Below are 27,319 nucleotides of genomic sequence, written 5' to 3' on the forward strand. Positions count from 1 at the left end.
GGTTTGTTGTTGCATAATCATTTGGTTGCATGCACCCGAGCACAGGATGTTGCCCATTTAAATAAGATCTGAGTGATGTTCGTTGGAATTTCAATCGCTTCAATTGTTTTAGGTCACCGTATATTCTGGATGAATTTATTTTCCTTTATCAACCAGATTCTGGCCTGGTTTTAGAACCTACGTGTCATGAAACAATTGGACACAAAAAAAACTGATTGATGGATTGAAACAAAAACAACCGAAAGACGTGTAGTCACTCACTCTCGCAATTGCCGTCCGGAACTAAAATCCATGGATTAACAACAATGTGAGACTGCCAACCAAATCATTTTTTTTTGTCGTGACCAAGTGTATCAATACTTGCTCCTACTACTCACTAGAAGAGTAGTTTTATTTATTTATTTAGCCTATTCGGATGGATGACACAAACCAGACGTTGATCATGAAATGCATCTTTGGCATTGCACTGCACTCGCGAAGTCACGACCTGAGACTGAGAATAATGATATATTGCCAACAGCTGTTTATTTGAGTTTATTAATAGCATCGGAAGACGCCAGGGGAAGACGACAAGGCGGCGCCGGCCGCTTCCTCCGCTAAGAAAAACATGGGCGCTGCCACGCCTTCCGTTCCGCACTTGACTTGACATCGCTCTCCCACCGCACTTGGCAGTGGGCAGACGCCCCGCCGCATCGCATCAGCTCGATCGCTGTCCCCTTCCCACCGCATCGCATAGCATGCTGCTCTCGCGTTCCCACACCCTGCCCCAGCCCCAGCCCCCAGCCCCAGCCTCGGGCTCTCCTCTCCGACCCTTCGCCACCTCCGCGCCCTCGCCGCGCGCTCGTCTCGTCCCCGCCACTAGGGTTCGCGTCCGCGGCGCGAGGCCTCGCTCCGCTCCGCCCCCGCCTCCGCGCGGTGGTGTCCGACCACGAGCAGCGCGGGATGGAGGCGGGGGAGCAGGGGAGGCCACTCCGTGTCGGCCTCATCTGCTGCGGGCCCTCCGGCGAGAGGGGCGTCTCCCTCAACTCTGCGCGCTCCGTGCTGGATCACATCCAGGTCAGTTTTCGCCTCGCTTGTTCATACTGATAATCTGATACCATTGCCATTCATGGCGCGCGGGTTTGAATTTGACTGGGAGTTGAATTGGAGCTGCTGCTGCTGCTGCTGCTGCTGCTGCTTTGACTTTTGAGCTACAAGTACACACTACCACACTGCGAGTTAGCTTCGGGTCTGCGCCACCCGCCACACCAGGAGTCACTGACTACTGCGATGATCACTTGATCATCCGGATCCCATCCTGAGCTCACTCATCATTTCAGCTAGAAGCTTGTAGTACTGTGCACCAACACCATGTGTTGTCTCGTCACTCGTGTTCCTCGCTTAGTATCTCTCCTTGCTGAATGTTGATGATATATAGTAAAATATCATGGTCCGTCCGATGCAGGGAGAGGATTTGGTGGTCCGCTGCTACTACATTGACTCTGCTATGAAGGCCTTCGCGACATCTCCTGTGCAGGTGACCTCATGTGCTTGGATTCTCTTGTTTGTTAATAATATATAATATAAGCTGAATATACTCTGGTTGTTGTCCTGTCTATGCCATTTTTTAATTGAGTTGGTCACACACTATTTTTTCTATAGCAACTGCCCCTAGTTGCTTGTTTGTTATTTATACAAGACCCTGAATCCCTGATCGAGGAATCAAGATCTGCTCAGCTTAGCAATACAATTGCCTCAACTTTTCTTAGCTTTAAAACTCCCTGTGGCCAGCTCAAGCTTTGTGTCATTCCAAGGTGCTCAGCCTATATGGATTTATGCACCTCTACTGGTGATGGTTACATTTATTTGAGCCCACTTCAATATACTGTAATAGTGTAATAAGACAAAGGTTCCCTTGGTCGAATTTGGGTTAACAATTCTGCTAAAACTAGTACCCAAATGGCAAGGCCTTTTATCCTTTATAAACTTGTTTGAGGCATGTACTTTGGTTGCTAGTTCCTACTTTATGAACTCATATTCAGTCAGAGTAAAATAACTGTTTCACATGTTTTGCCCCACAGCTATATTCCAACACGCCTTCGGATTTTGACTTCAAACTTGAAAGGTAAGCCAGTCAACAGCTGATTTTTGTTCCTTTTGAAGCTTTACTTCTGTAGTTTAGCCCAAGGATTTGACTCCCTATCTGACTTTGCGGAGCATCTTGCCACCAATGTTGACATTGTCTTCCCAGTGATCCATGGGAAATTTGGTGAAGATGGTGGCATTCAGGTTTGTTTTTACCAGTGAAATCTGATTTACAAGGAAAAGATATCGATTTGTGCTTGTTGATTCTACGTTTCACTTGCCGTTGCACTAGCTCTAGTGTTTGAATGGCTCTTAGTTGACCGTTGTTTACATACTCACCTGTTAACTTAATATGTGTGGGTCTGACATCCATATGTTCACAATCTCTTTGAAATATTCAGGAGCTTTTGGAGAAAGCAAATGTTCCATTTGTTGGGACACCTTCTAAGGAATGCCAGCGTGCTTTTGACAAGGTACATTGTATGTTTGTTTCAAGATTGCTCCTGACAAGATATGTCATCGACTTCTCCCTACCATCCTTCTATGTAATTGCATTCCTGGATGCAAGCCCACTATTCAGTACCATCCCCAGCTTTTTTCTGAATTGATGGGAAAGTGTTCTAGTATTATCCGTGAAACTTGTTTGCTGATTATGGATAATGTGGAACTTACTAGGACAAAATGTTCCATTTATTGAGCAAGTGGAGTTTATGAAATGTTATCCAGTGAGCAGGTTGAAAGTATTGCTACAATGTACAATCTTCTAAAGATGCTATGTGAAATGTGATGTGTGCATCAATATCTTGTTTTTTCGCTATTGTAACTTGTAATTTCATTTAATGTCAGCGGATCCATTTATCTAGTTCAGCGGATCCATTTATCTAGTTCCTTATTTTAGTCTTGAACATGGCTGCAGCATAGTGCATCGCTCGAGCTCAATGCACAAGGTTTCTTAACAGTGCTAAACTTTCTTGTGGAGGTGAGGCTTGTTTGTCATTTCATAGTGCCCTCAATGTGATATGCACTATCTTTATATTTATTAATGAGCATATTATGTAATTTTGTTTAAAAACAAGCATTGAGAGTCAAAATTTTTGAATCTTCAGCAATCAACACCATGCTTTTTTCTGCTACATTATCTGAAAATAAGTTTTGGTTTAATTATTCTGCCACCTCCAGTGGACTGAATCTTAATTAATGCTTGGAAAAAGGAACAAAAGATTTTCTTGTCTATCACAATATTACCACAGTAGCTAAGAAAAAATGGGAGTGTGGTTACTAATTCTGTTGCTCTTCTTTAGTGACCTGATCATGTATCCTGCAATTGTGTCTATGACAAAGCAGAAGGACAAGTTGGCCAAGCCAGAGTTAGAGGCATGGTTCAAAACTGTCAATCTAAACAAAGAAAATGGCAAAGTGATTGTAAGTGATAGTGTTTTACTTTAAAGATTGTTTTCAGGGTTGGATTGGTGAAGGGGTAACTTCTGATGTGCTTGAACAGGTCAAACCTACAAGGGCTGGGTCAAGCATTGGCATGGTTGTTGCTTATGGTGTGAATGACGCTGCCCAGAAAGCTGAGGAAATTATTTCAGAGGTGCAGACTACTTTCTACTATACTTCTGGAATCATTTAGGTTAAACACAGTAATAATTTTGAGAGCTTAAATTCTCTGCTGATTGATAGGGAATTGATGATAAAGTTATCATAGAAGTTTTCCTTGAAGGGGCACTGAGTTTTACAACCATCGTGGTTGATGTTGGGACTGCTAACAACAGTGAGCCTGTTGTTCTGCTTCCAAAAGAAGTATGATACATATCTTCGTTTGCTTATCTCTCTTATTCTGTCATGCTGGAGACATTGTAACAACTTGACCAAATATTCTGGATGGTCCTCTTAGGACAAAAGAAATACGCTGTTATCTATTGGTAAGTTTAAATTAAATGTGTTAGACAGCCTGAATTAACCTATTTTATTTCCTTTCCCTTTTACAGGTTGAGCTTCAGTACTCCAACAGTAGTGATACCAATAAGGACACAATATTTAACTACCGCAAGAAGTACCTTCCAAGTCGACAGGTATATAGCCCAGACTAAAATACAAGTTCTAGGGGCCATTTGTGCAAAACTATCTGCTCCTTTATGTTGATCTCTGCTTCTTAAGTCCTTCTGATTCATTTGAAACAAACTTATAGAACTTCTTGTGACAAGGCCTCGGTCAAATAATTCATTTTTTCACAAGCCTGGTTTTCTTACTAGAATCAATTCCAACGTTCATTGATCTCTTCCTAGGTTGCTTATCATTCGCCTCCACGTTTTCCGGCAGAGGTGATCGATTGTATAAGACAAGGGATTTCTCTTTTATTTCGTCGCCTTGGCCTGCATGACTATGCAAGGGTAGATGGTTGGTTTTTACCTTCTCCTGTTGCTTCTTTACCCTCAGCTGAAAATAGTGAAAAATTTGGAAATACCAAGTATGGAACTATTCTTTTCACAGATATTAATTTGGTGAGCATATTCTTGTTGTTCTTTGTTCTCAAGTTTGGATCATGTCTTGCAGTTTCTAGTGCATGATACCTGTTGTATTCTCTGTAACAGATAAGTGGGATGGAGCAAACCAGTTTTTTGTTCCAACAAGCTTCAACGGTAATAATAATATGACATCACACATTATAATTTGGCATTTCTGATTTTGGAGAAATTCTTATTTGAATAGCATACGTGATCATCCCTGCTATCTGTGCATCTTTTCTTCAAACTGTCAACCATTGAGGATATTTGTATTTTGGTATGATATGCAGTATAAATTAGTTTTGCTAAAGGTTTTTTTATACTCATTATCATGCTGTTACATAATGTAAGTATCATGCAAATACTTTTGTGCTCGTAATGCTTAATTTCGTTACTAACTTCAGAACCAAAAACAATACTTTTTCAGGTTGGGTTCTCTCACTCTCGAATCCTCCGTACAGTTGTTCAGCATGCTTGCTCGCGATTCCCTTATCTTGTTCCATGCAATAACGCTTGGACCGCTTTGTCCAGAAAACTACAACCGTCGAAACAAATAGGAGCAATCCACAAAGGTACATCAAGACAGAAGGTTTTTGTGATCTTCAGAGGGGACACTTCAGAGCGGTAAGTATCACTTATGAGTGGTACCAATGTCTGGCTTAATCTCCAAGGTTTTGATGATGTGAGATCTCTTGCTTTAAAATAATTGACTTTGCATATTCATTGTGTTTTTATTCTCATTTCTTGGTGCTTCCGCATTGTGTTTATAAAATTTCTGGCCATGTTGGTCTAGAATTTCTTGTCATTGTCTTGGATCTGTATGCCATACCATGCCATGCTTTAAGCTTGATATGATACGATACCATGTTTGTTGCCTACGTAGCTATGTTCTATTTTCATGCATCGATATTTTAGATTCTTTTAACTTCTGTTGCTTTCAGCTTGACGTGACACCGTGTTTGCTTGCTCCTGCAAATGGATATTTCTCATCCCATGATGAAGATTTCAGTGACACTTCAAGAGAAGTCTGGACGTTGCCGTAAGTGTTGCATCTCATTGGATCTTCTGGATAATATTGTAGTTATGCACCGTAACATTTACTTGGTAAAATGACTAAACTTGGCGTACTCTATGTGGCAGATATTCGTTAGTGTTACGACATACCACTGAAGAAGTTCATGCTGCATGTGTTGAGGTAACTGAGCCAGAACGAGTTAAAATAACAAAAAAGTTTGCGTGATCAAGTAATGAATGAACTTGGGCCAGCATTGAGCAAACATGATTGGTTTGCGGGCTTTGACATTGCTTATAAACAACCTATCAAATACTCTCTGCAACAGTGGATCAACCATGTAAAAGAAACTGAAGCTGTAGTCTTTATAGCATGTATTTTTCCAAACAATACTAATCTAGTCGAGCTTCTATGCACGCTAATGTATAATGTTGCAACTATTGCAAAACAATACGATCAGAAATGCATTGCATGTAATATTTCTGGAATCAATGGACTCTGTCAAGTGCCAATTATCCAATAGTATTGCTCCTTTTCTTAAATTAAACCAAGCATATAATTAGTAATGACACTATTCCAGATGGAGAGCCTTTCGCCTGATTGTTGCATTTATAATATACATCTGTTCCTTACTATTTCTTTTTTTTTTCTTAGGTGTTCATGTCTTGTGTGTTATATGTAGTGCATGGTGGCATTGGAGAGGATGGTACCATTCAGACATTGTTGGAATCTGCAGGAGTTCCTTTCACAGGTTCCCTTTTAGCTTATATAGAGAGAGTATTTTTATGTTGCCAAACTAAAGAATGTAAAAGCTCTTGTCATGCAGGACCAGGACCAATAGTTTCTAGAACATGCATCGACAAAGTTGCAAGTTCACTTGCTGTTGACCATGTATGAACCTTTGCAACTTTTACTCTTTTACGAGTTCCTATGGGTATTTAAATATTGATTTCCTAGCATGAATATAGAATGATATTCCATGATGTCACTGTTATAAAAACACCTTAAATCAATTTGTTAATAACACAACATTGCTCACCAAAAAATTCTGTCCACTGTGACCATGCCAAAGAAGTTAACAGTATTTGTGGTACTTTGTAGCTTGTTAGTTATGGAGTCCGTACCATTCCTAAGGATGTAAGAGCAACAGAAGAAGTACTGAAGTCATCTCTTGTTGATATCTGGAATGAACTTAAAGCAAAACTACGAACAGAAACAGTATGTGTGAAACCAGCTCGTGATGGGTGCTCAACTGGTGTAGAAAGATTATGGTCAGCATTTACTTAACTCTAGTCTAGTGTTTTATTAGTTATTCAATGGTGATGTATCTCGTAAGAAAACACTATCTATTTTCAGCTGTCCAAAGGACCTAGAAGTCTATACAAATGCATTGAGGAGGAAGTTTCAGTATCTGCCTGCTAATTGCCTGTCCAGGGTACCAAAGACAACCTAACCATGTTTTTGTGCCAATCGAGGAACTATGTATGCCAGTGATCAGATACACTTTTAACACTAGGCTATATTTTATAGGCACATGGCGTAATTGAGATGCGAGTCCCTCCTCCAGAGTCATTAATATTTGAGCCTTTTATTGAAACGGATGAAATTATCATTTCAAATAAATTGGGGAATGATAGAGCCCGCCATCTGGTATGGAAGGGTGAAAATGACTGGCTTGAAATTACTGATGGTGTAGTTGGCAAGCGTGGAGAAATGCACTCGTTAAATCCAAGTATCACAGTGAAAGAAAGTGGTGATATTTTATCTCTTGAGGAGAAATTTCAAGGTAAGTATCATGCATACTTTATAGTTTGTACTATTTTCCTTATTTATTTATGATCTCACAAATAAAGTTGTACCAGGAGTTGCTATTGTAGGAGTGTGTCTTTTGATATTTTGTTTAAATAGTTGTTGGCACGGCATGGAAATGCAATATGCCATTGAGGTGAACTTTGATTTGGGACAGATGAGGGTAAACAATTTGTTGTAGAACATCATGTGTGCCTTGTCCATATCGTCTAGCACCAAACCCAATATAGCTAACCATGTCTGTCCTAGCTTAAGTTTTATAGCTGGGCCCTCAGCCATTTCTCTCATAACATGATTGAGGTGTTTTTTTGTTTTTAGGTGGCACTGGAATCAACTAGACACCACCTCCTGCAACAACTATGGGGTACTTATTTATGACTGTTCCCAGTCCCCCCCCCCCCCCCTCTTTTAAAATAACAGTAGAATTTTCAACTGGACAGAATCTAGATTCTAGAAGCTTATTCACATGTCGGTTCTGTTTTTTGCCGGCATTACCCACCACACCAGCTGCCCCTGATTCATCTCAATATCATGCCTTACTAGTAACATCTGTGAGCATTTCTTTTGGCTTGCCTTTTGTAGCGAGGATGCTCTGTAGAGGTGCAAGAAGAGTATCGAGATGATGGCAAGTGCTCTAGGTTTGGAAGGCTTCTCGCGCATTGATGCATTTGTCAACGTGCGAAGCGGGGAGGTATGAATGCGAAATGTTGTGCTCAAATGAAGATGAAAAATTTTGTGGTAGTAAGTTTAGCCGCCTCGTTCTTAATATGATTGATGCTTGGCCCTGCATGCAGGTGCTGCTGATCGAAGTGAACACTGTACCTGGAATGACTCCATCCATCGTGCTGATCCACCAAGCTAGCTAAGGGCTGGGTCACAGAAAAACTGTATTATCTGCCCACTGTTTTTGTTGCTGTGGCAGCAGCAGCAAAACTTATCATGACAATAATGTGTGGTATGGTGGCAATCAATCGCAGGCACTCGCAGAGGAACCTCCCGTGTACCCTCACAAGTTTTTCCGCACTCTTCTGGATTTGGCGTTTACAAGGGCGAAATAGCTCAGTCAGCCATTTATTTATTTTACTTACTTGTACCGTGCATCGGTTTGATTCTCTGTATCAGTAAAGCAGACAACATTGTCATTGTGAGGAGGTGCTGTTAGTGTTAGGTGGTTGTTGAAACATTTGGTTGTCTTTACTTGACGTCAGCATTACTGAACCTAACAATTCGAGTGAGCGCGACATACGTGTGGCATTGCGGCAATATAAATCAAGGATGAAAAATATAAACATGTACTACTCTTGTGTTGCATAGGCTGGCATGCTTAGCTCGTGTTGCCATGTGTGCGGTCGTGCAGAGAAGAGCAGAGCAGAAGCAACTCCCCAGTCAAACCAAACAAAGAATCGGCCAGCTGCTGGCCCCAACCCAACAACCACCTCACCGACCGGAGCCCGTGGGGCTAGCAGCGACGGCCCGCGCGGCTGCGCTATCATTTCGACGCCGCTCGCTGCAAGCGCTGGGCGGTGCCGCGGTGATACCGATTCCAGATTCCACATTCCAGAACGCGCGTGATCAAAACCGTTGACACGTGAAACCTCCCTTAAGTTTCCAAGCCAAGATTATCACAACGCCGTTGGTTATTGAATATTGTGAGTGACTGGTACGACAATTACTACTAGTATTTTTTTTAATCTTTTTAAACACACACATGCTTACATATACGCACTAAGAGTCTCTTCGCTTGTCTTAAAAGTCATGACTAAAAATATTATTTGCTAATTTGTTATAAAAGAAAAATATTGTTGAATGACTGTTAAATTCGACAACTAAGCTCAAGCGAACAGGACCTTAGTGTACCTTATTTATGGACGGAGAACATATTGCTATGACTTAACAAAGTATAGTTAATGGAAAATACAAACATACTTGTACTAAGGTCTTGTTTGGCATAACTCAGCTTCACTAGTAAAGTTGTTTGTTTTACAAAAAAAAGCTTCTCATGAGCAACTTTTAGCTGAGCTGTTTTTGAAAAAGTTGTTTAGCAAAATAGCTTCATGCATAGATGAAAGAAAGACATGAGAGATAGAGCTAGACCCTGTTTAGCACAGCTCAACTTCACTAGTGAAGTTATCTTTTAGAAAAGAGTTTCATGAGCAACTTTCTACGTAAAGCTGAGCTGTTTGAAAAAGTTGTTTGGTAAAACAGTTTTTTAAGTTTCATCCTAGCTAATGTCTTTGTGAGAGAAGAACAAAAAATAGCTTCACTCATGAAGTTGTTTTGAAAAAGAGTATTCGACAAAAAAGACACTCCTTGTGAGGTATATGCCAAATAGACTCAGGCCTTGTTTAGTTCTAAAATTTTTTGCAAAATCGACACTGTAGCAATTTCGTCTGTATTTGACAAATATTGTCCAATCATAGACTAATTAGACTCAAAAGATTCGTCTCGTCAATTTCGACCAAACTGTGTAATTAGTTTTTATTTTCGTCTATATTTAATACTTCATGCATGCGTCTAAAGATTCGATGTGACAGGGAATCTGAAAAATTTTCTGGGAACTAAACAAGGCCTCATAGAATAAGCTATATTTTTTAGCTTTATACTAACTCATTTTGTGAGAGGAGAAGAAAAATAACTTCATTTCATAAAGTTGTTTTCGAAAAGAGTGTTTGATAAAAAAAACTCACTGTGTCAAACAGATCCTAAGTCAGGATCGTCTCAAGTTTTGGAATAGTGACTTTTACCTAACAGCTGACACAGACGTGTAAGGCCCCTCCAGTTTTTTTTAAAAAAATATGATGATGGGACCTAATTACTTTACAGAATCTTCTTTTAATTTTCTTGCGGGGTCTTTCATGTAGATCGGGTCTTGTTTACTTTCAAAATATTTTATAAAATGTGAATAGTACCAATTTTGTTTGTATTTAATAAATATTATCTAATTATGGACTAATTAGACTCAAAAGATTCGTCTTGTCAATTTTGACCAAACTGTGTAATTAGTTTTTATTTTCATATGTATTTAATACTTCATACATACGTCTAAAGATTCGATGTGATGGAGAATCTGAAAAATTTTACAAATTTTTTTAAACTAAACAAGGCCCTACTTGACCTTTAATTTCTAGCTGGTACATGCTAGTGAGATTAATTATGCAGTATCAGTCAGAGTGCACTTTGCTTTCCCACATCAAAAGGCAAAAACCAAAAAGAAACAAAGATGAGACGGGACAGGAAAAAGAGACAACGCATCCTCAGATTCACAAACAAATCAGAAACATCATCCGATCCACGCATGCATGCAATTGCAATTGGAGGACTATCATCTGACTGTGAGTGCCAGTATGTTATAATTTCTCCCACTATCCAAATTAAAAGTAAGAGTGTTGAGCTATAGTCAAACGACGAAGATACTGATCACATGATAGTCAACATCGTCTCTATGGCAAAAGTTAATAAGTTAGCCTAGCTACACAAAGACAAATTTACTTAGCTTGCTCTTTATTTCCAACGAACCCACCCACACTAGTGGTCGATCGCTTCCAACCAGGCGACCTAGTTAGTGACAGATCCATCTACGGTCGGTGCTTTCTGTCATTCTGTGTAGACCTCAAATATAATATTATATTCTTCCTGAAAAAATTACTTTGTTTTTTCATATTTTTTTATGCACGCATTCAACATTAGAATTATTGTGTGATGTATTGTCTTAGATTCTTCCTTATAACACTGAAAAAAATTGATTTGTTGTTTCATATCTTTTTATGCATGCATGCATTCAGCCATAGAATTTCATAATTATCATGATATCTTCCTTTTTTTCCAAAGTGCATTAGTAAAAAAATAAAGTAGTTCCAACTCAAGCAAAGTAATTGTGCAACACACGAGCATATATCTAGTTATATAAATAATTGCGTCTGACTCGATCAAATGACCCAAATAACAAAAGCATAGTTTAATCCCTTGAAATAATTTGCCCAACCTTTCCAGTCCGGCGATAGGCCACCATGTCGTGGCACAATCAAATAAAATAAAATAGCAACCAGCCCGAGCAAATCTAAGTATGACCAATAACAAAAGAATGGAGTTTAATCCCTTGGAATAATTTGCCCAGTGCAATCTGGCTTCCCCTCCGGTCGACAGTCCACACTATATAAAGCAAATAAAGCTTGACATGACACGGTCTTTTTTTCTCGAATACGTAAAAGATTTACTAATCTTTATACTTAAAAAGAATATGTTTTTGCAACGTATATAGACACGTTAGGGATGAAACAAATATACGAAAGACGTAGCCTTCCTAGTCTGATTACACATGACGATTACTTGTGGACTAAAGCTCCTAGGTGGTGCGCACCCGTCTCTATCCAAAGGTCGGCGATTTGCTTGATCTTTGCGAGTACTTGTGTGTTGGTGGCCGCTTCGTTGCGGAATAATCTTGTATTCCTTTCTTTCTATAGCTCCCATGCCACGAGCGCGAAGAGGATGTCAACACCCTTTCTCCACCGCTCCCACGGTCTTTCAAGTATAATTTAATCAATGATTTGTTTTATATTATATTGTTTATGATTATACAATTACAGTTATTGAATAGTCAATTCGATTACAAATTTAGCCATATCAAGTTTGTATTGCAAAGTTAGAAAAATCCTTTAATTTGTCAAAGATCATAAAGTTTGAATCGATATGTGTAGCCGTCTATTTTTGTGAAGAAGTGTACATTTCTTCCATTATGAAAATAAAATATAAAGTAAAATATCTCTCAAATCTACGTCTTAATTTCCAATGTAAGATATATATCATGAAAAAGTTGACATAAATTCTATAATATATTAATCACAAATATATCTTACGTATTTTATCGATGTGAAAAATGATAGTAAAGGTAATTAATCTATGTTAACTGAATGTAATAGATTTGTCCAAGGAAATTTTAATACCTATGTAAATTATGTATATCTATCTATAAAAAGCTAAAATTTCAGTCTGCCAATACCTTTCTATCCGCTCCTGCCTATCCCGCTCGGAATCAATGGCCTCAGTCTCGCTACAACCGCTGGTTGAAGAGTAAAAAGAAAATAGAATTTTTTTCTAGGGTTCTTAATGCAAAATCTTGTATTACGTTTTCGTGCGCTCCCAGAATCGTTCGCCTCGACCAACAACTTCAACACTTGTAGAAGAGCAAAAAGAAAATAGAATTATTTCTAGGGTTCGCAATGCAAAATCTACAAGGACCTAGGTGCAAAGTGTTTGTTCTATTAGTTTACTTTTCTTTTATTCTTTAATTTAGCTAAAAATTGATAATAAATGCATAGTAATTCATAGAAAAAAATAAAAATTACAAAACAAATTTTGTTCAGCTCCACATATGTAGATCCATGCAGTAAATAAAAAATAGGTGCAAAGTGTTTGTCCTATTAATTTACTTTTATTTTATTCTTTAATTTGGCTGAAAATTGATAAATGCGTAGTAATTCATAGAAAAATCTAAAAATTACAAAACAAATTTTGTTCAGCTCCACATATGTAGATCCATGCAGTAAACACAAAATATCACAAATTTTAGTACACTTTTTTGCTGGAGATGCTTGCCTATGCTTTTTAGTGTAAAATTGAAACTGTAGTTAATGTAAAATTGAAATTGTAGTTATCTTGCTCCAATTATTATAAAACATTTATGATAGTCTATTTAATGTGATGCTTGATTTGTGGTAAAAAATTTAGCACCATTCCTGCATATCTCAGTGATTTACTAATTTACCTAGATTTATGCTTGCTAAATAGTTTACAACCAATTTAAGTATGTAAAAATATAAAAAAGATGCCTTCACTACCTTTGCATAATGTGTTGTTATGTGTTCATAATCTACATACATTTAACTGATATATCATATTTTATAGAAATCAAATCTAAATAAAAAAAATAAAGCTACCAACAAACTTCTCATGTTTTAATATTATACTAAGGTATATTAAGAGATAATATTAGAGTAAGATAAAGTTTGCCTAATTTCTATTTTTACTAGCAAATATGACCGTGCGTTGCAATGGGAGAAAACATCAAATGACAATAGAAAATGAAGACATAATGGTACATATCTATTTATATTTATCTTTTTATAAAATTTAAATTATTAAATAAATATATCTCCAAGCTATATATTATTGTAAATATTTAATACCCTAGATGTCATGATTATCAATAAAATAAATTATATAATTTAAATTTTATAAAAAAGATAAATATAAATAGATATGTAATATTATGTCATCACTTTCTATGACCATTTGATGTTTTTCTCCTGTTGCAACGCACGAGTATATTTGTAATAAAATCCTAAAACGTGTGTTGGGCACTACTACAGAAATATTTAACCGTGACGGGTAAAAAGGCTTAACCGAGGCGGTTTTTGCAACCGCCTCAGACAAAAGGTCGCAGTTTTAATCAGGCCTTATCCGAGGCGGTTGCCTGCCCGTCTCGATAAATAAATCAGAAAAAATAAAAAAAGAAATAACCCGCTAGCGAGCCCACTGAGCCCATTAATGGGCCTGCCAAACCCAATGCCATTGTTGTCGTCACCCCATGCCTGATGCAACGCCACCGACGCCGTCGTGGAGCACCCGTACGTCACCGTAGAGCACCTATACGCCGCCGTGGATCCACCACCGAAGCACTCGACCTCGGCCAGCCCAGATTCGCCATCGAGGCACGCGGCTGGCTAGATCTGCCGCCGGGGTGCACGGACGCCATGGATCCACTGCTGGGGAGCTTGGAACCGCCGCCATGGGGCTTGGACGCCATGGATCCACCGCTGCGGAGCTTGGATCCTCCGCCGAGGAGCTTGGAGCCACCATCACCCACTGCTACTCCACCACCGTGCGCCACCCACCGGGGATTTGGGGGGGAAAAGAGCTAGGCACCAGGAGAGGAGGGCCACCGGGATGGGGAGGGGAACAGACGCCGCCGCCTGGAGGGCAAGAGAGGGTGTGCCGCCGGGAGAGTTAGGGAGGGGCCACGTCGGGGATCTGGGAGACGAAGAGGCTTGGGTGAGTGGAGAGGGAGAGAGACGCTGCGAGTTGAGATGGAGAGGCCGAGCTTATGGGAGAGGAACGATCTAGGGTTTCTAACTTCCTCACTTATTTATATATATAGTCATGTTTGTGATATCGGGCTGGTTGGGCTTGTCTTATTTCTAGATGGGCTGTCTGGGCCTCCATTTAACCGAAGCGGGCCTTGTAATGTGACCGTCACGGTTAATGTATTAACGAGGCGGTTGCATTATAATTCCCGCCTCGGTTAATACGCATTAACTGAGGCGGTTATATTAAAGTGCTCGTCTCGGTTAATAAATTTTAGAAGACGGTTTTTTGCAACCGCCTCGGTTAATAAAAAATGACCGTCTCGGTTAATCTATGGTATTAACCGAGACGGTTAGAAATTTTGCCCGCCTCCGAGTTATATTCTAAAACGCCTCGCAAAAGATTTTTTATAGTAGTGGGGGTAGCACAAATTTAGATGGATTAGTTTAAAATTAATTAAAATGTAGACCGGGTCGGCTCGTTCTTGTCTTGTCTTATCTTATCGATGAGATAAGCTGGGAGGCATATATTTCAATCGAATCATGACTGACGGATGATCGAGATTTCTTGTGCGTGTGAGTCTCTCTCTCTCAAGTCGTCTAAACACAACAGACGCATGCAATTGGCGCCTGTATATCGATCGATCGAGCTCTCCGGCCAGGCCAGCGACGGCCGGCCGGCAACATGTCTGTCGTTGTATATATCACACTTGTTATAATATCGGGTAGTAGCTTGTTTTCTTGGTAATCGGCCGACATAAATATAAGCTGACATGTTATCGTGCATGATACAGTTATTTAGTAATTACAGGAAGCTGGGAGTGATGATTTGATGAGACGGCGTATCAATCAATCGTTCCGGTTGCTCTCTGTCTGGACGTCATGCAAGACGCAACTTTCCTCCCACACCTATCTATATGTATCCCTCTGCCAAAAAATTATCTAGGTTCTAGATAAGTAATTATTTCTAAAGTCTGATGAAGTTTATGAAAAAAGTATCAACATTTATGTCGCTAATTAGATTTACTATGAAATAAATATATTTCCTAATTCATTTGACTTCTTGATAAGTGAAAAATATACTTGCTCCCTTTGGTTTTATTTTATAAGGCACAGTTTGGAACGTCATGGTCTCATTATCTGCACTTTGACTATTTATTTACTTTATATTATTTATTTATGCTTATAATATATAATTATTAGATGGGCTTACCAATTTAACCGTATAAAATTTGTATTTTATAAGCGCTAAAAATAGTAGCTAATTATTTATCAACGATTAAAATTCAAATCTTTATATGTGTGCGAGAAAGGAATGGAATTCTTTTTTTTCTGGACGGAAGCGTGTTGCTGTGGGCATCTATCGTGTTAATGTACGTTCTCGCTAGCTAGTCACCAACGTAACAGTACACTGCTTTTTTTTTTTTAGGAAACACAGTACACTGCTTTGGTCACTGCTGACTCATAATGTAAAATACACACAGGCATACTACAGCTATATAAAAAGAAAAGTGCACTAGCTGATGATGTTACGAATTGAAGCTACCGTACCCTTGGATCAGAGACAAATTCGAGATGGTATTGATGGCGAAATTTGGAAAGAGCTGCTACTAGTAGTTAACAACTAACCAAATATATAAAATCTGACAATATATTTACTCATCAAGTCCAGCTTTATTTGAAACTGAAATATATAAGGATGCATATGCAAGGCTGGCTAAAAAGAAACCACCGCTTGCCCTAGCTAGCTACAAAAATGTGTTAATGATATTAGTGTTTTTTTTTTGCAGTTTTGACATATATGTAAAACTGTGTTGTTTGAAACGGCGATGAACTTAGGCCTTGCTTAGAGCACTCCAAGAGAAGAGCTATCCATGTTATGTATTCTATATTTGGCTATTTTGGGAGAGAAAAGAGAGTCCAACAGCTATTGTATTTGGTTGCTAAAATAGCAAGTCATTTATCCCGAAGTTCTCGCATGGTAAATATAGCTTGCATGTCCCGCTAGCCATATGATTTGCCGTATAGAAAGACTGTTGGAGATTTTAATTTTTTTACATGATTTCCTATTTTAGAGGTTGGCTAAATCTTGAATTTAGCCGTCTATTTTTATCAACTCTCTTGGAGTTGCTCTTAGTTTCCCACCAAAAACTTTTTACCTATCACATTGAATCTTTCGACACATGCATGAAACATTAAATGTAGATAAAAAAACTAATTGCATAATTTGATTCTAAATTGCGAAACAAATCTTTTAAGCCTAATTAGTTCATGATTAGTTGTAATTGTTATGTGCTAATGATAGATTAATTAGGTTTAATAAATTTGTCTCTCGTAGTTTCCAGGCGAGCTATGTAATTTATTTTTTGATTAGTCTATGTTTAATACTTTAAATGTATACTGACATATTTGATATGATATCCAAAATTTTTCTTTTTCACGGACTTAGTAAAGCTAGCATAATGGCGAGCGGTTAGTAGGAGTACTAAGAGCATCTCCAAGAGACTCTCTATATTCTTACTAAATGCTAGGAATAGAGATTTTGATGAAAAATTACTCTCCAATAGCTTGTCTAAATGGTCATCTAAATATAGCCATTGTCTATTCCGGATTTTTCGCTAGCCAAATATAGAAGACAAGAATGACTCTCTAGAGTGCGCATGAGATTTAGCAAAACTGTTGGAGATTGAAAAGATATAGAAAATAATTTTTATGCAAATGACTTTCTAAATAATGATTTAAAGAGTAAGTAGGTTCCGGGGGATCGGGAATACGTTAGGACAAAACGAGTACTGGTCACTACTAACTGCTATTTTTAATGAATTTAGCAACCATCAACAGCAATTTGAAAGATATGCACGCAACTAATCACCTCATGCATGTAACAACTTATCGGATATGCACGCATATGTGTACAAATTACGACCGCGTACTTATTTACTCGATCGTATATATGAGATATGAGATGACGGTTGGTACATAAGAAGTCAAGAAGGATGATGCATGCATCATATGCAGATGTGTCCCATATGATTTGAGCAGTGATCCAATAGACATGAATGCATTATATTTCACGGGAGTTAGGCGTTTTGTTCATCCTAAAAACCAAAAACTTTTCAAATTTTCCCATCACATCAAATCTTACGACACATGCATAAAACATTAAATATAAATGAAAACAAAAACTAATTACACAGGTCTTGTTTAGTTTGCAAAAACTTTGGTTTTTGGCTACTGTAGCACTTTCGTTTTTATTTGACAAACATTGTCCAATCACGGAGTAACTAGGCTCAAAAGATTCATCTCACAAATTACAGGTAAACTGTGCAATTAGTTTTTATTTTCGTCTATATTTAATGCTCCATGCATACAATCAAAGATTCGATGTGACGGGGAATCTTGAAAATTTTTTGCGAACTAAACAAGGCCACAGTTTGCCTGTAAATCGTGAGACAAATCTTTTAAGCATAGTTACTCTATAATTGAACAATGTTTGTCAAATAAAAACAAAAATACTACATATCAAAATCCAAAACCTTTTGATCTAAACAAGGCCTTAGTATATACGCACGTACGTACGCATTGGATTCTGGCCCACAATAAGTAGTAGTATTTAGTCTTGCATTGATCGAAGCAAGAAAAGGAAAGGAAACCATAAACACTCTTGTCTAATCATACTATTTACGTACTGGCGGCTAACATGCATACATTTTCTTGTGTTGTGTGATGGAACCTATATACTCCGTATACTATATATTTAGCTATCACTTTGACACTTTGGAGATTTCGACTCTCGTGTTATTTTCGGCCGATCCATTAACATAATTATCGCTAGCTTTGAATGATAGGTGTGTGTTGTGTTCCCCATCAGCCCATGTACGCATGCACATCAAATTGCACTTGCGGAGGATCTGGACACCTTTGCAAGTTTGCATTGTCAACAAGGTATTGTATTGTCTGTCTCCGAATCGTTCATTCGTAAGCGTAAGGTGGTATAGTACGTGTGAGTGAGTACAAATAATTGTGCGTGTACTGTAGGCTTTCTTCATTATTCGATCTCTCCTAGAACTTGCTTGTTTGGCTGATAAACCATGACAAAAAATATTATTGACTAATTTATTGTAAGAAAAAACACTGCTGAATAACTGACAGATTCAGCTGATAAGTTTAAGCGAACAAGTTTAGAACCAGCAGTTATAGAGTATCACGTAGGTTCATGATTTCAATCGAATAGTTCAGACTTCAACTAGTAGTGATAGTCCACCTTTCATTGCCGGTTCGTGACATGAACCTATAATAATCACTATTTTATATGAAAAAATCATAACTTTTTTTATAAGATTTGATTAAAATAAATTTTATATCAAACCGTAGAGTATAAAGAGATCATATATATATATATATATATATATATATATATATATATATATATATATACACCAAAGTTGTAGGCAGTTAACAATTGTTTCATTTGATATTGTTGAGTGGCAAAATACAATATAAGATTCAAAAATGTGTAATTTAAAAATAACTTTAGTTACATAATTACATTTTGGCGTAGCTGCTAGTATGCGTGCTCACGGAAATGTAAATGTTGAGATCTCAAGTTCAAACTCGGTTCAACTGAGGATTAATAAAAAGATAATGCATGTTTACTCATGGAGAGTTCACCATCTAATCATACGGAATAAAATCAAATTCCAATAAGTTAGAAAGTTAGTGAGGGTACATGTATCTATTGTACGTACTTTCCTTTATTTCATTCAATAATGGTCAGAATTCACTATATTTACCCTGTTTAGTTTCGCACCCAAAAATTTTTTATCCATCCCATCAAATCTTTGAACACATACATGAAACAATAAATGTAGATAAAAAAAACTGATTACATAGTTTGGTTGAAAATCACGAGACGAATCTTTTAAGCCTAGTTAGTCAATGATTAGCTTTAAATGCTACAGTAACCCACATGTGCTAATCACAGATTAATTATGCTTAATAGATTTGTCTTGTAATTTTTAGACTAATTTGTATTTTTATTAGTTTATAAAAAACCCCTCCCGACATCCTTCCGACACATCCGATGTGACATCAAAAAATTTTCATCTCCAATTTAAATAGGGAGAGAGCACTCTATTCTATTCTATTCCGGGTAGTGGCTGATGCACTTGTGTTTAGGCCATGTTTAGTTCTTCACTTAAAAAATTTTCATCCATCCTATCGAATCTTTAAACACATGTATGGAACATTAAACATAGATAAAAAAATAAACTAATTACACAGTTTGGTTGAAAATCGTGAGACGAATCTTTTAAGCCTAGTTAGTCCATGATTAGCCTTAAGTGTTACAGTAATCCATATGTGCTAATGACATATTAATTATGCTTAATATATTTGTCTTGCAGTTTCTCGACGAGCTATGTAATTTGTTTTTTTATTACTTTATAAAAATCCCTCTCGACATCCTTTCGACACATCCGATGTGACACCAAAATTTTTTTCATCTCCAGTCTAAATAGGGCCTAGTACAGTGCAGTAGAGTAGTGTGTATTATATATAATCTGTGGGCAGGGCAGATGGAGAGGTGACGTGGTGTGAGTGATCAGGAATCCATCAAAATGCATGGTACATGCAGGGAGCCGGGGCAGGCCAGCTGGGATGCATCATGATGTCCATGTGGCTGCTGAGACATGCATGAGAGTGCACGGCATGATTCAGCTAGAGCTACTAGCTAGCTATAGTAGTGATCTATGATCGGAGGAGGCGTCGCCTCGCGTCGCGTCGCTATTGCAACAGCACATGCACAGCACTCGTTTAGTTCACAAAAATTTTCATTTTTGGCTACTGTAACACTTTCGTTTTTATTTGACAAACATTGTCTAATTATGGAGTAACTAGGCTTAAAAGATTCATCTCACAAATTATAAATAAATTATATAATTAGTTTTTATTTTTATCTATATTTAATACTCCATAATACGACTAAAGATTCGATATGACGAAGAATCTTGAAAATTTTTGCGAACTAAAGAAGGCCAGCCGTGTGTGTGTGAGCCGTCGTCGTAGCATACATCCATCCATCGATGAGCTAGCGGTGTGTGTGCTGTAGCTGTGTGCATGCATGGGCAAAGGAAGGAAGCTTCAGGGCAGCTTCCTCGTCTCTCTTGTCTCCTCCAGTCAACAGCTGACGACGCGGCCGGCCGGCGCGTCTGAAGAGGAGATATAGGTCTTGTTTAGTTCAAACTGAAAATCAAAAAGTTTTTAAAATTTTCTGTCACATCGAATCTTATGGCACATGTATGAAACATTAAATATAGACGAAAACAAAAACTAATTACACAGTTTAGCTGTAAATCACGAGATGAATCTTTTGATCCTAGTTAGTCTATGATGCTACAGTAACGAAAACTTTTTACTTTGTAGAGAGAGGGAGACACCATCGTCGTCCATGCCATCATGGGTTCTGATTGCGGCCGGCCGGGCATGCATGCATTGGCATTGCCCGCGCTCGCCGACGCGCCTCGCCTGTTAGCTACCTCCTCTCCATCGTCATTGTGGCCTCTCTCAGAATAGATCAGCTACTAGCTAGCGACTGACATGATGGTGCTGGATCGATCATTTGTTTTTTTTGGATTGACTACCGTAGTTTTTCATTTGTATTTGAGAATTATTATTTAACTATAAAACTAAATTTAAAAGATTTGTCTTACAAATTACAAATAAACTATATAATTAGTTATTTTTTAGTTTATATTTAATGCTCCAAATTCGATGTGACAAAAAAATTTATATGAATTCAAAGAAAACGACGACACAGGAGAGGAGAGGACAGGATGGGACACGGGCCGGGCCGGGACCTCCACCAGCCGGATGGCACTCCCCCGGGTGAGTTTGCCCTTGCCTTGCCGATCTGCATGCAATGCATGGTGGCGGTGAGCGGTGACCACCAGCAGGCCGGCTCCATCACACTCACACATGCTCTGCATGCATATAATCCAGGCATGATCGATCGATGACCAACAACCAAAGCAAATTATACATCCACATGCACCTCCGATCCTTCGATTCCGTCCTTGCATTTGCATGCATGCATCACGTTTTCACAGATCGTTATTAATTAATTGTTGGACAGCGCGCAGGCGCAGCTATCTCATGCTCATGCCTTCGACAGATCGATCGAGGGGACAACGTACTAGTACGTACGTACTACGCCCAGCAACTGCGTTAATTTGCTTGCAGAGAGCACGTGGCCCGTACGTGGAGTATATGCATGCATGTTGCATGCCCGCGCCTTCCGATCCCACTAACGCCAAATTATAACAGACTATGCCCATACTTCGACCAAATAGCTTCAGCTATAGATTCTATAGTTGAGCAACTTTTTTTTTTAGCTTCAGTTTACCAGGATTGAGAAATGTTTCGTAACACAACGAACTTCTCTTGGTGGCCAAAACTACAATTCTCTATAATGTCCTCCTAACTCTTTTTTTTTCTTTCTTTCCTTCCTTGTCTGTCCTGCTTGGCTGAAAGTACTATTTTGCTAATTTATTATAAAAGAAAAATATTATTGGCTAGCAAAAAATTAAAAGTACGGTTTATAAGACAAGCGAACGGAGCCCATTAAGTTCTTTCTATTTCTTCTCTCTCCGTCTTCTCTCCACCGCACAACCTCCCGCTCGGCTTCTTCATGCGGCGTGTGTCCCTTCACATGTTGTTTTTTACCCAACCTGTACTCGTACCGCGTCGGCGACTACCTTCGTCTGCACAACCAGGCCCCTCTCCTTGTGCCGCCCCTTTGAAGGCCGGGTGTAGAGGCATATGCCCCTCTCCTCCACGTGCTAGCATCTTCTTCCTGGCTTCACGCCCTCCTCGTGCTAGAGTTTGCTCCTTCCTGCGCCAGTATTCATCAATCTCTAGGGGCAATCTGGACCAAGGTCGTGTGTTGGGGCCAAGCGAGAGAGAGAGAGTTAGGTGAAGCTAGATCTATTCTATGCAAAAACAACTCAAATCATCAATTTTTGTCCGTAACTTCTCACACGAAGCAGTTTGGCGAAGAGCAATTGGTTGGGAACTACTCCTGTAGCAGCCCCTAAAGCTCTACTAAATGCCCTCATACACCTATAGACTCATCGCTAGCTATTCGTTGTAGCTCTACATACAAGCAACGAGGGCTGATTTGGTTCAGAGCCTCTAGACAAATTCATCTCCAGGCATCAATCTCAACCTCAAATGTTTAAAATTGCATGTATGAGATGAGTGTTTATGCCAGACAAGGTTGCCTGCCTTAGAATCAAACAAACCCTAAAGCTTTGAGCTCTTCACGCAACAAAATCTTCTTGAGCAATGTGTAATAGGAGCTTGCTCATGATGGTATGCATATCTCTTATATATGCGGGGCTAGATTAGCTGACCAGGGCGCCTAGCAAAATAGTTTTGTCCAATCGAAATAGAGTTTCTGATCCAAGAGGTGCATGGAGCTGCACTTTGACCTATTTGCCCTTGACGCTTTGGATGCCCACGCCCAAGAAATTAATTGCGGCATGTGCAGGTAAAAAAAATGTACACATGTGGGGATTTGAACTCTGTCCACAAGGCTTAAAACACAACCACCTAACTAGTGAAGCCATAAACACCTATTTAATAAGGGCAAATATGGAAGAATATCCGCTAAATAATGACTCTTTGGTAAGCACAATGATGTTCTAAACGACAACTAATATGGTTATAGAGGGAGTATATATTGAGTCTAGACTTGACAGTGGTCTATGGAGCTATACTAATGTGTGTGAAAAACATACCGGAAGTTGCGAATCCTAGTGCTACTGCATGCATGCTTCTATGTACGAAGGATGCGGGGGAAAAAAGTAGGAAGCAACATTTGGCTGATTTGATTTCTTGAGGAGGTGGACAAAGTATTTAGCTTTTATATGTGTTGTGGAGAAGTTGACAAAGTATTGATTTGTACTATGTATGTACCAAGACAAGAAAGTAGGAAGCAGTTTGATGGTGTGGATCGGAACTGTGGATGAAGCGTGCGTGTGAAGTGGTGGACTAGTGTGTTACAATAGATTAATTTGTGGATAACACGTCAAGAAGCACCGTTAATTATAATAACAATATTTCTTGGGTGCTTTGAGGGCTTGTTTAGTTCACCCAAAAATCTAATTTTTTTTCAAGATTCTTCGTCATATTGAATGTTACGGCACATGCATGGAGCACTAAATATAGATGAAAATAAAAACTAATTATATAGTTTGTCTGTAAATTGCAATATGAATTTTTTAAGTCTAGTTACGAACAATGCTTGTCAAATAAAAACGAAAGTGTTACGATGTTGTTTCGCCTAAAAAAAATTTGAACGAAGAGTCGGCAGAGGTAGGTAGGAATAGCAAGACGCCTGGTCTGGTCGGCGCGTGAGCTCCGTCCTGCGCCTGAGACAGGGTGGAGTGCAGGTGCAGGTGCAGGTGCAGGTGCAGTGTCCCGTCCCGTATTGCGGGTTCCGGAGTCGGAAGGTTGCGGGTTCCGGAAGTTCCGGCAGAAGAAGCGTGTCCGTGTCCGTGCGGTGTGCCTATAAAAGGCACCTGCCTGCCTCTGCCTCCTCCCTCTGCCCTCTGCCTTGTGCCTTGTTTATCTATACACCCAATCCAATCCAATCCAATCCTCGAGTTGGTCCAAGTCCAACCCAACCACCGTCGTCTCGTCTGTCCTCGTCGCGTAATTCAGGGAGCTGGCGGCGTCTACTGCTTCTAAGCTGGAGAGAGCTGCACCAGTGCGCGGCGCCACCGCCGGAGAGGGCGACGAGATAGGCATCGATCCGGGGAACGAGACTCCGGAGCAGCGCAACAAGTTCCTCGTCCTCCGCCTCTACGAGGCGCTCAACGCCCGGGACCACGCCGCCGTGCAGTCGCTCCTCGCCCCCGACCTCGAGTGGTGGTTCCATGGCCCGCCCAAGCACCAGCACATGATGCGCCTCCTCACCGGCGGCGGCGGCAGCTCTGGAGGCTTCCGCTTCGTCCCGCGCTCCGTCGACGCGCTCGTCGCCCCCACCCCCACCACCTCCACCACCGTCATCGCCGAGGGCCACGAGGGGCGGTGCTACTGGGTGCACGCCTGGACCGTGGGCGCCGATGGGGTGATCACCCAGCTCCGCGAGTACTTCAACACCGACCTCACCGTCACACGCCTCGCCGCCGTCGCCGTCGCCGCCTCCGCCAAGTGCGTGTGGCAGAGCCGCCGCCCCGACAGCGCCACCAACTCGCTGCCGGGCCTCCTCCTCGCCCTCTGATCTCCAATCCATATCAGATCAGATCAGATCAGATCCATCACCCAAAGTCGTCGTCGTCGTCGTATATTATTGGAGTATTTTGGTTTGCGCCTTTTTCTTTTTCTTTCACTTTAATTTCGTCCTACTATATACTAGTGAGTCGTGAGTATCCATCCACCTACGTATTGTACGCCGCCGTCGATCTATGGCCACGTCGACGCGTTGCTTCTCGTGTCCTCCTGCTTTGTTCTACTGCAACCTACTACTAGTATTGTTCTACTCCAATAAAACATTATCATCACTATTGTGTTCTGTATATTATTGTCTGCTTAACTATTCATCGTACGTATATCTTGAATCTTGTACGATCCGTTTATTCTACATATCTTATTGTTATAAAATACATAATAATATTGCTATTGTATATTAATCTATTATTGCTTACTACTGCAAAAGTATATTAGGCCTTGTTTAGTTGGCAAAATTTTAGGTTTTTGGCTACCGTAGCACTTTCGTTTTTATTTGGAGTAACTAGGCTCCAAAAATTTATCTCACAAATTACAGGTAAACTGTGCAATTAATTTTTATTTTCGTCTATATTTAAAGCTTCATGCATGCGACCAAAGATTCGATGTGACTGGGAATCTTGAAAATTTTTACGAACTAAACATGGCCTTAGTTTCAATTGATTCTAATAAATCGGATCACATCAAACATGGACGATGCGACATCACTATATCAAACTTGACCCTGAATGCATGAATCCGCGAAGCAACAGTAGCAAAGTTAGGCTTGGTTACTTAATTACTTTAGTGAAAAGTTTTTAGTTGCTGTAGCACTTTCGTTTGTATTTTGTAATTATTGTTAATAATAGGCTAACTAGGTTTACATAATTCGTCTCGCAATTTATGATCAAATTATACAATTAATTATTTTTTATCTATATTTATTGTTTTATGCATGTACTGTAAAATTTGATATGATAAGAAATCTTAAAAAGTTTTTGAATTTTAAGTGTAACTAAACAAAGCCTTAATAAAACTAGTCGCCACATGCATCACATCTAATGGTTGTTACAGTTAAACGAACAATATTACCTTAGCAAGCAAGGTAAGTAACGTATAGTACGTAGTATATATGCGGGCCTGGATTTGAGCTTGGAAAAAGGTCACATTATTACTCGTCAAATCCTTCGGTTATGATCGATGATAGGTCTGCTCTGCTTTTAGTGATCCAACAACAACAACTTGATGATTTATTTAGCTCATAAATCATGGCAGAAAATATTATTCGCTAATTTATTATAAAAAATATTATTAATAACTAATAAATTCGATTGATAAGCTCAAACAAACATGCTATTAGCCTTGCAACTCGTCTAAGTCCCAAGTCCATGCCGCCACCATTTTTAATTTTCATAAAGTTAATTAATCTCTAAATCTAAAGTAAATTAAAAGGGCGAGAAAAGTTGACGGTGGGCAGGCGGGATGAGGATTTTAGCCGCCCGCCTATATCCCACATTCCTCATTTAAAACAAATACTTTCTCTGTCTCTCAACAAATTTACTTAAACTTCTTATGTTTGATCGAATTTATAAAAAAAGTTTATAATTAAATGAATATATTATAAAAAACATATTTTATGATGTAAGTCCTGGCTCTCTTTTTCTTTATAAAATTCGATCAAAATTAAAATACTAATTTAAGATAATATTTTATATTTGTTTATCAAGCAAACGTCCACTCCACACAGTCCACATTGTCCGCATAGCATAGATAGTAGGGCCTTGTTTAGTTCCAAAATATTTTACAAAATGGACACTGTAGTTTTTTCGTTTGTATTTGACAAATATTGTCCAATCATGGACTAACTAGGCTCAAAAGATTTGTCTCGTCAATTCCGACCAAATTGTGCAATTAGTTTTTATTTTTGTCTATATTTAGTACTTCATGCATGTGTCTAAAGATTCGATGTGACGGGGAATCTGAAAAATTTTGCAAAATTTTTTGGGAACTAAACAAGGCCTAGATGGGCTATCTGGTGACTCTGACTCTCGGCATCCATCCTTGTTTGCCTCTTGCACCTATACAGTAAAGCAAACTCTAATAATTTGGCTAAAATTAGTTATCAAATTATATTGTTTAGCCATTTTATAAAGTAAAAAACTTGTTAAAAAAAGAAATAAAAAATAATCTTACTATTTTACAAATAAGCCGGCCTCTGTGATTGGTTATATATATATAGCCACTAAAAATCCAAGAGTAGCTAGCTTTCTATTTTTGAAAATTATAAATTACACATATATTCGAGACTATTTTTTACTATATAAATTCTAAATTAACCTCCACAACAAAAATAACCTCCTATCCATTTCACACTAGAAGCCACAAACGTTTCCTTATCCAACTAGCATCTGAATCTGAATTCTTCAACCGGTAGGCGACTTGTATATCTAAAGCGTCTTTTTCTTTCTCTTTCTTATGTTACGCCATCATATATACAACTTGGCCCCCTTGGGCTCCAGGAACAAGTTCTTTCTGCTTTTCTTCTGCAATGTGTACTCTTTTCTTTTCTTCTTCCGCCA

The 27,319-nt window shown here is 39.1% G+C and overlaps 2 protein-coding genes across 2 annotated transcripts; both read left to right on the forward strand.

Moving 5' to 3' along the window:
• On the forward strand, nt 635-8,703 carry LOC8077518. The gene is made up of 21 exons (XM_021452122.1): nt 635-1,056; nt 1,445-1,516; nt 2,061-2,104; nt 2,466-2,537; nt 3,366-3,486; nt 3,566-3,658; nt 3,748-3,867; nt 4,056-4,139; nt 4,353-4,568; nt 4,659-4,706; nt 5,103-5,195; nt 5,513-5,610; nt 5,712-5,766; nt 6,238-6,334; nt 6,410-6,474; nt 6,685-6,854; nt 6,940-7,018; nt 7,114-7,369; nt 7,711-7,756; nt 7,975-8,083; nt 8,187-8,703. The coding sequence occupies exons 1-19, from the start codon at nt 943-945 to the stop codon at nt 7,728-7,730; spliced, it is 1,917 nt and encodes a 638-aa protein (XP_021307797.1). The 5' UTR covers nt 635-942; the 3' UTR covers nt 7,731-7,756; nt 7,975-8,083; nt 8,187-8,703.
• LOC8084977 (senescence associated gene 20) lies at nt 24,190-25,075 on the forward strand (the record flags this gene model as incomplete). The annotated part of the gene is made up of 1 exon (XM_002461218.2): nt 24,190-25,075. A coding segment is annotated over one exon (567 nt), but the record flags the coding sequence as incomplete, so codon positions are not given.

The sequence above is a fragment of the Sorghum bicolor genome, chromosome 2, assembly GCF_000003195.3.
Source record: "Sorghum bicolor cultivar BTx623 chromosome 2, Sorghum_bicolor_NCBIv3, whole genome shotgun sequence".
Lineage (NCBI taxonomy): Eukaryota > Viridiplantae > Streptophyta > Magnoliopsida > Poales > Poaceae > Sorghum > Sorghum bicolor.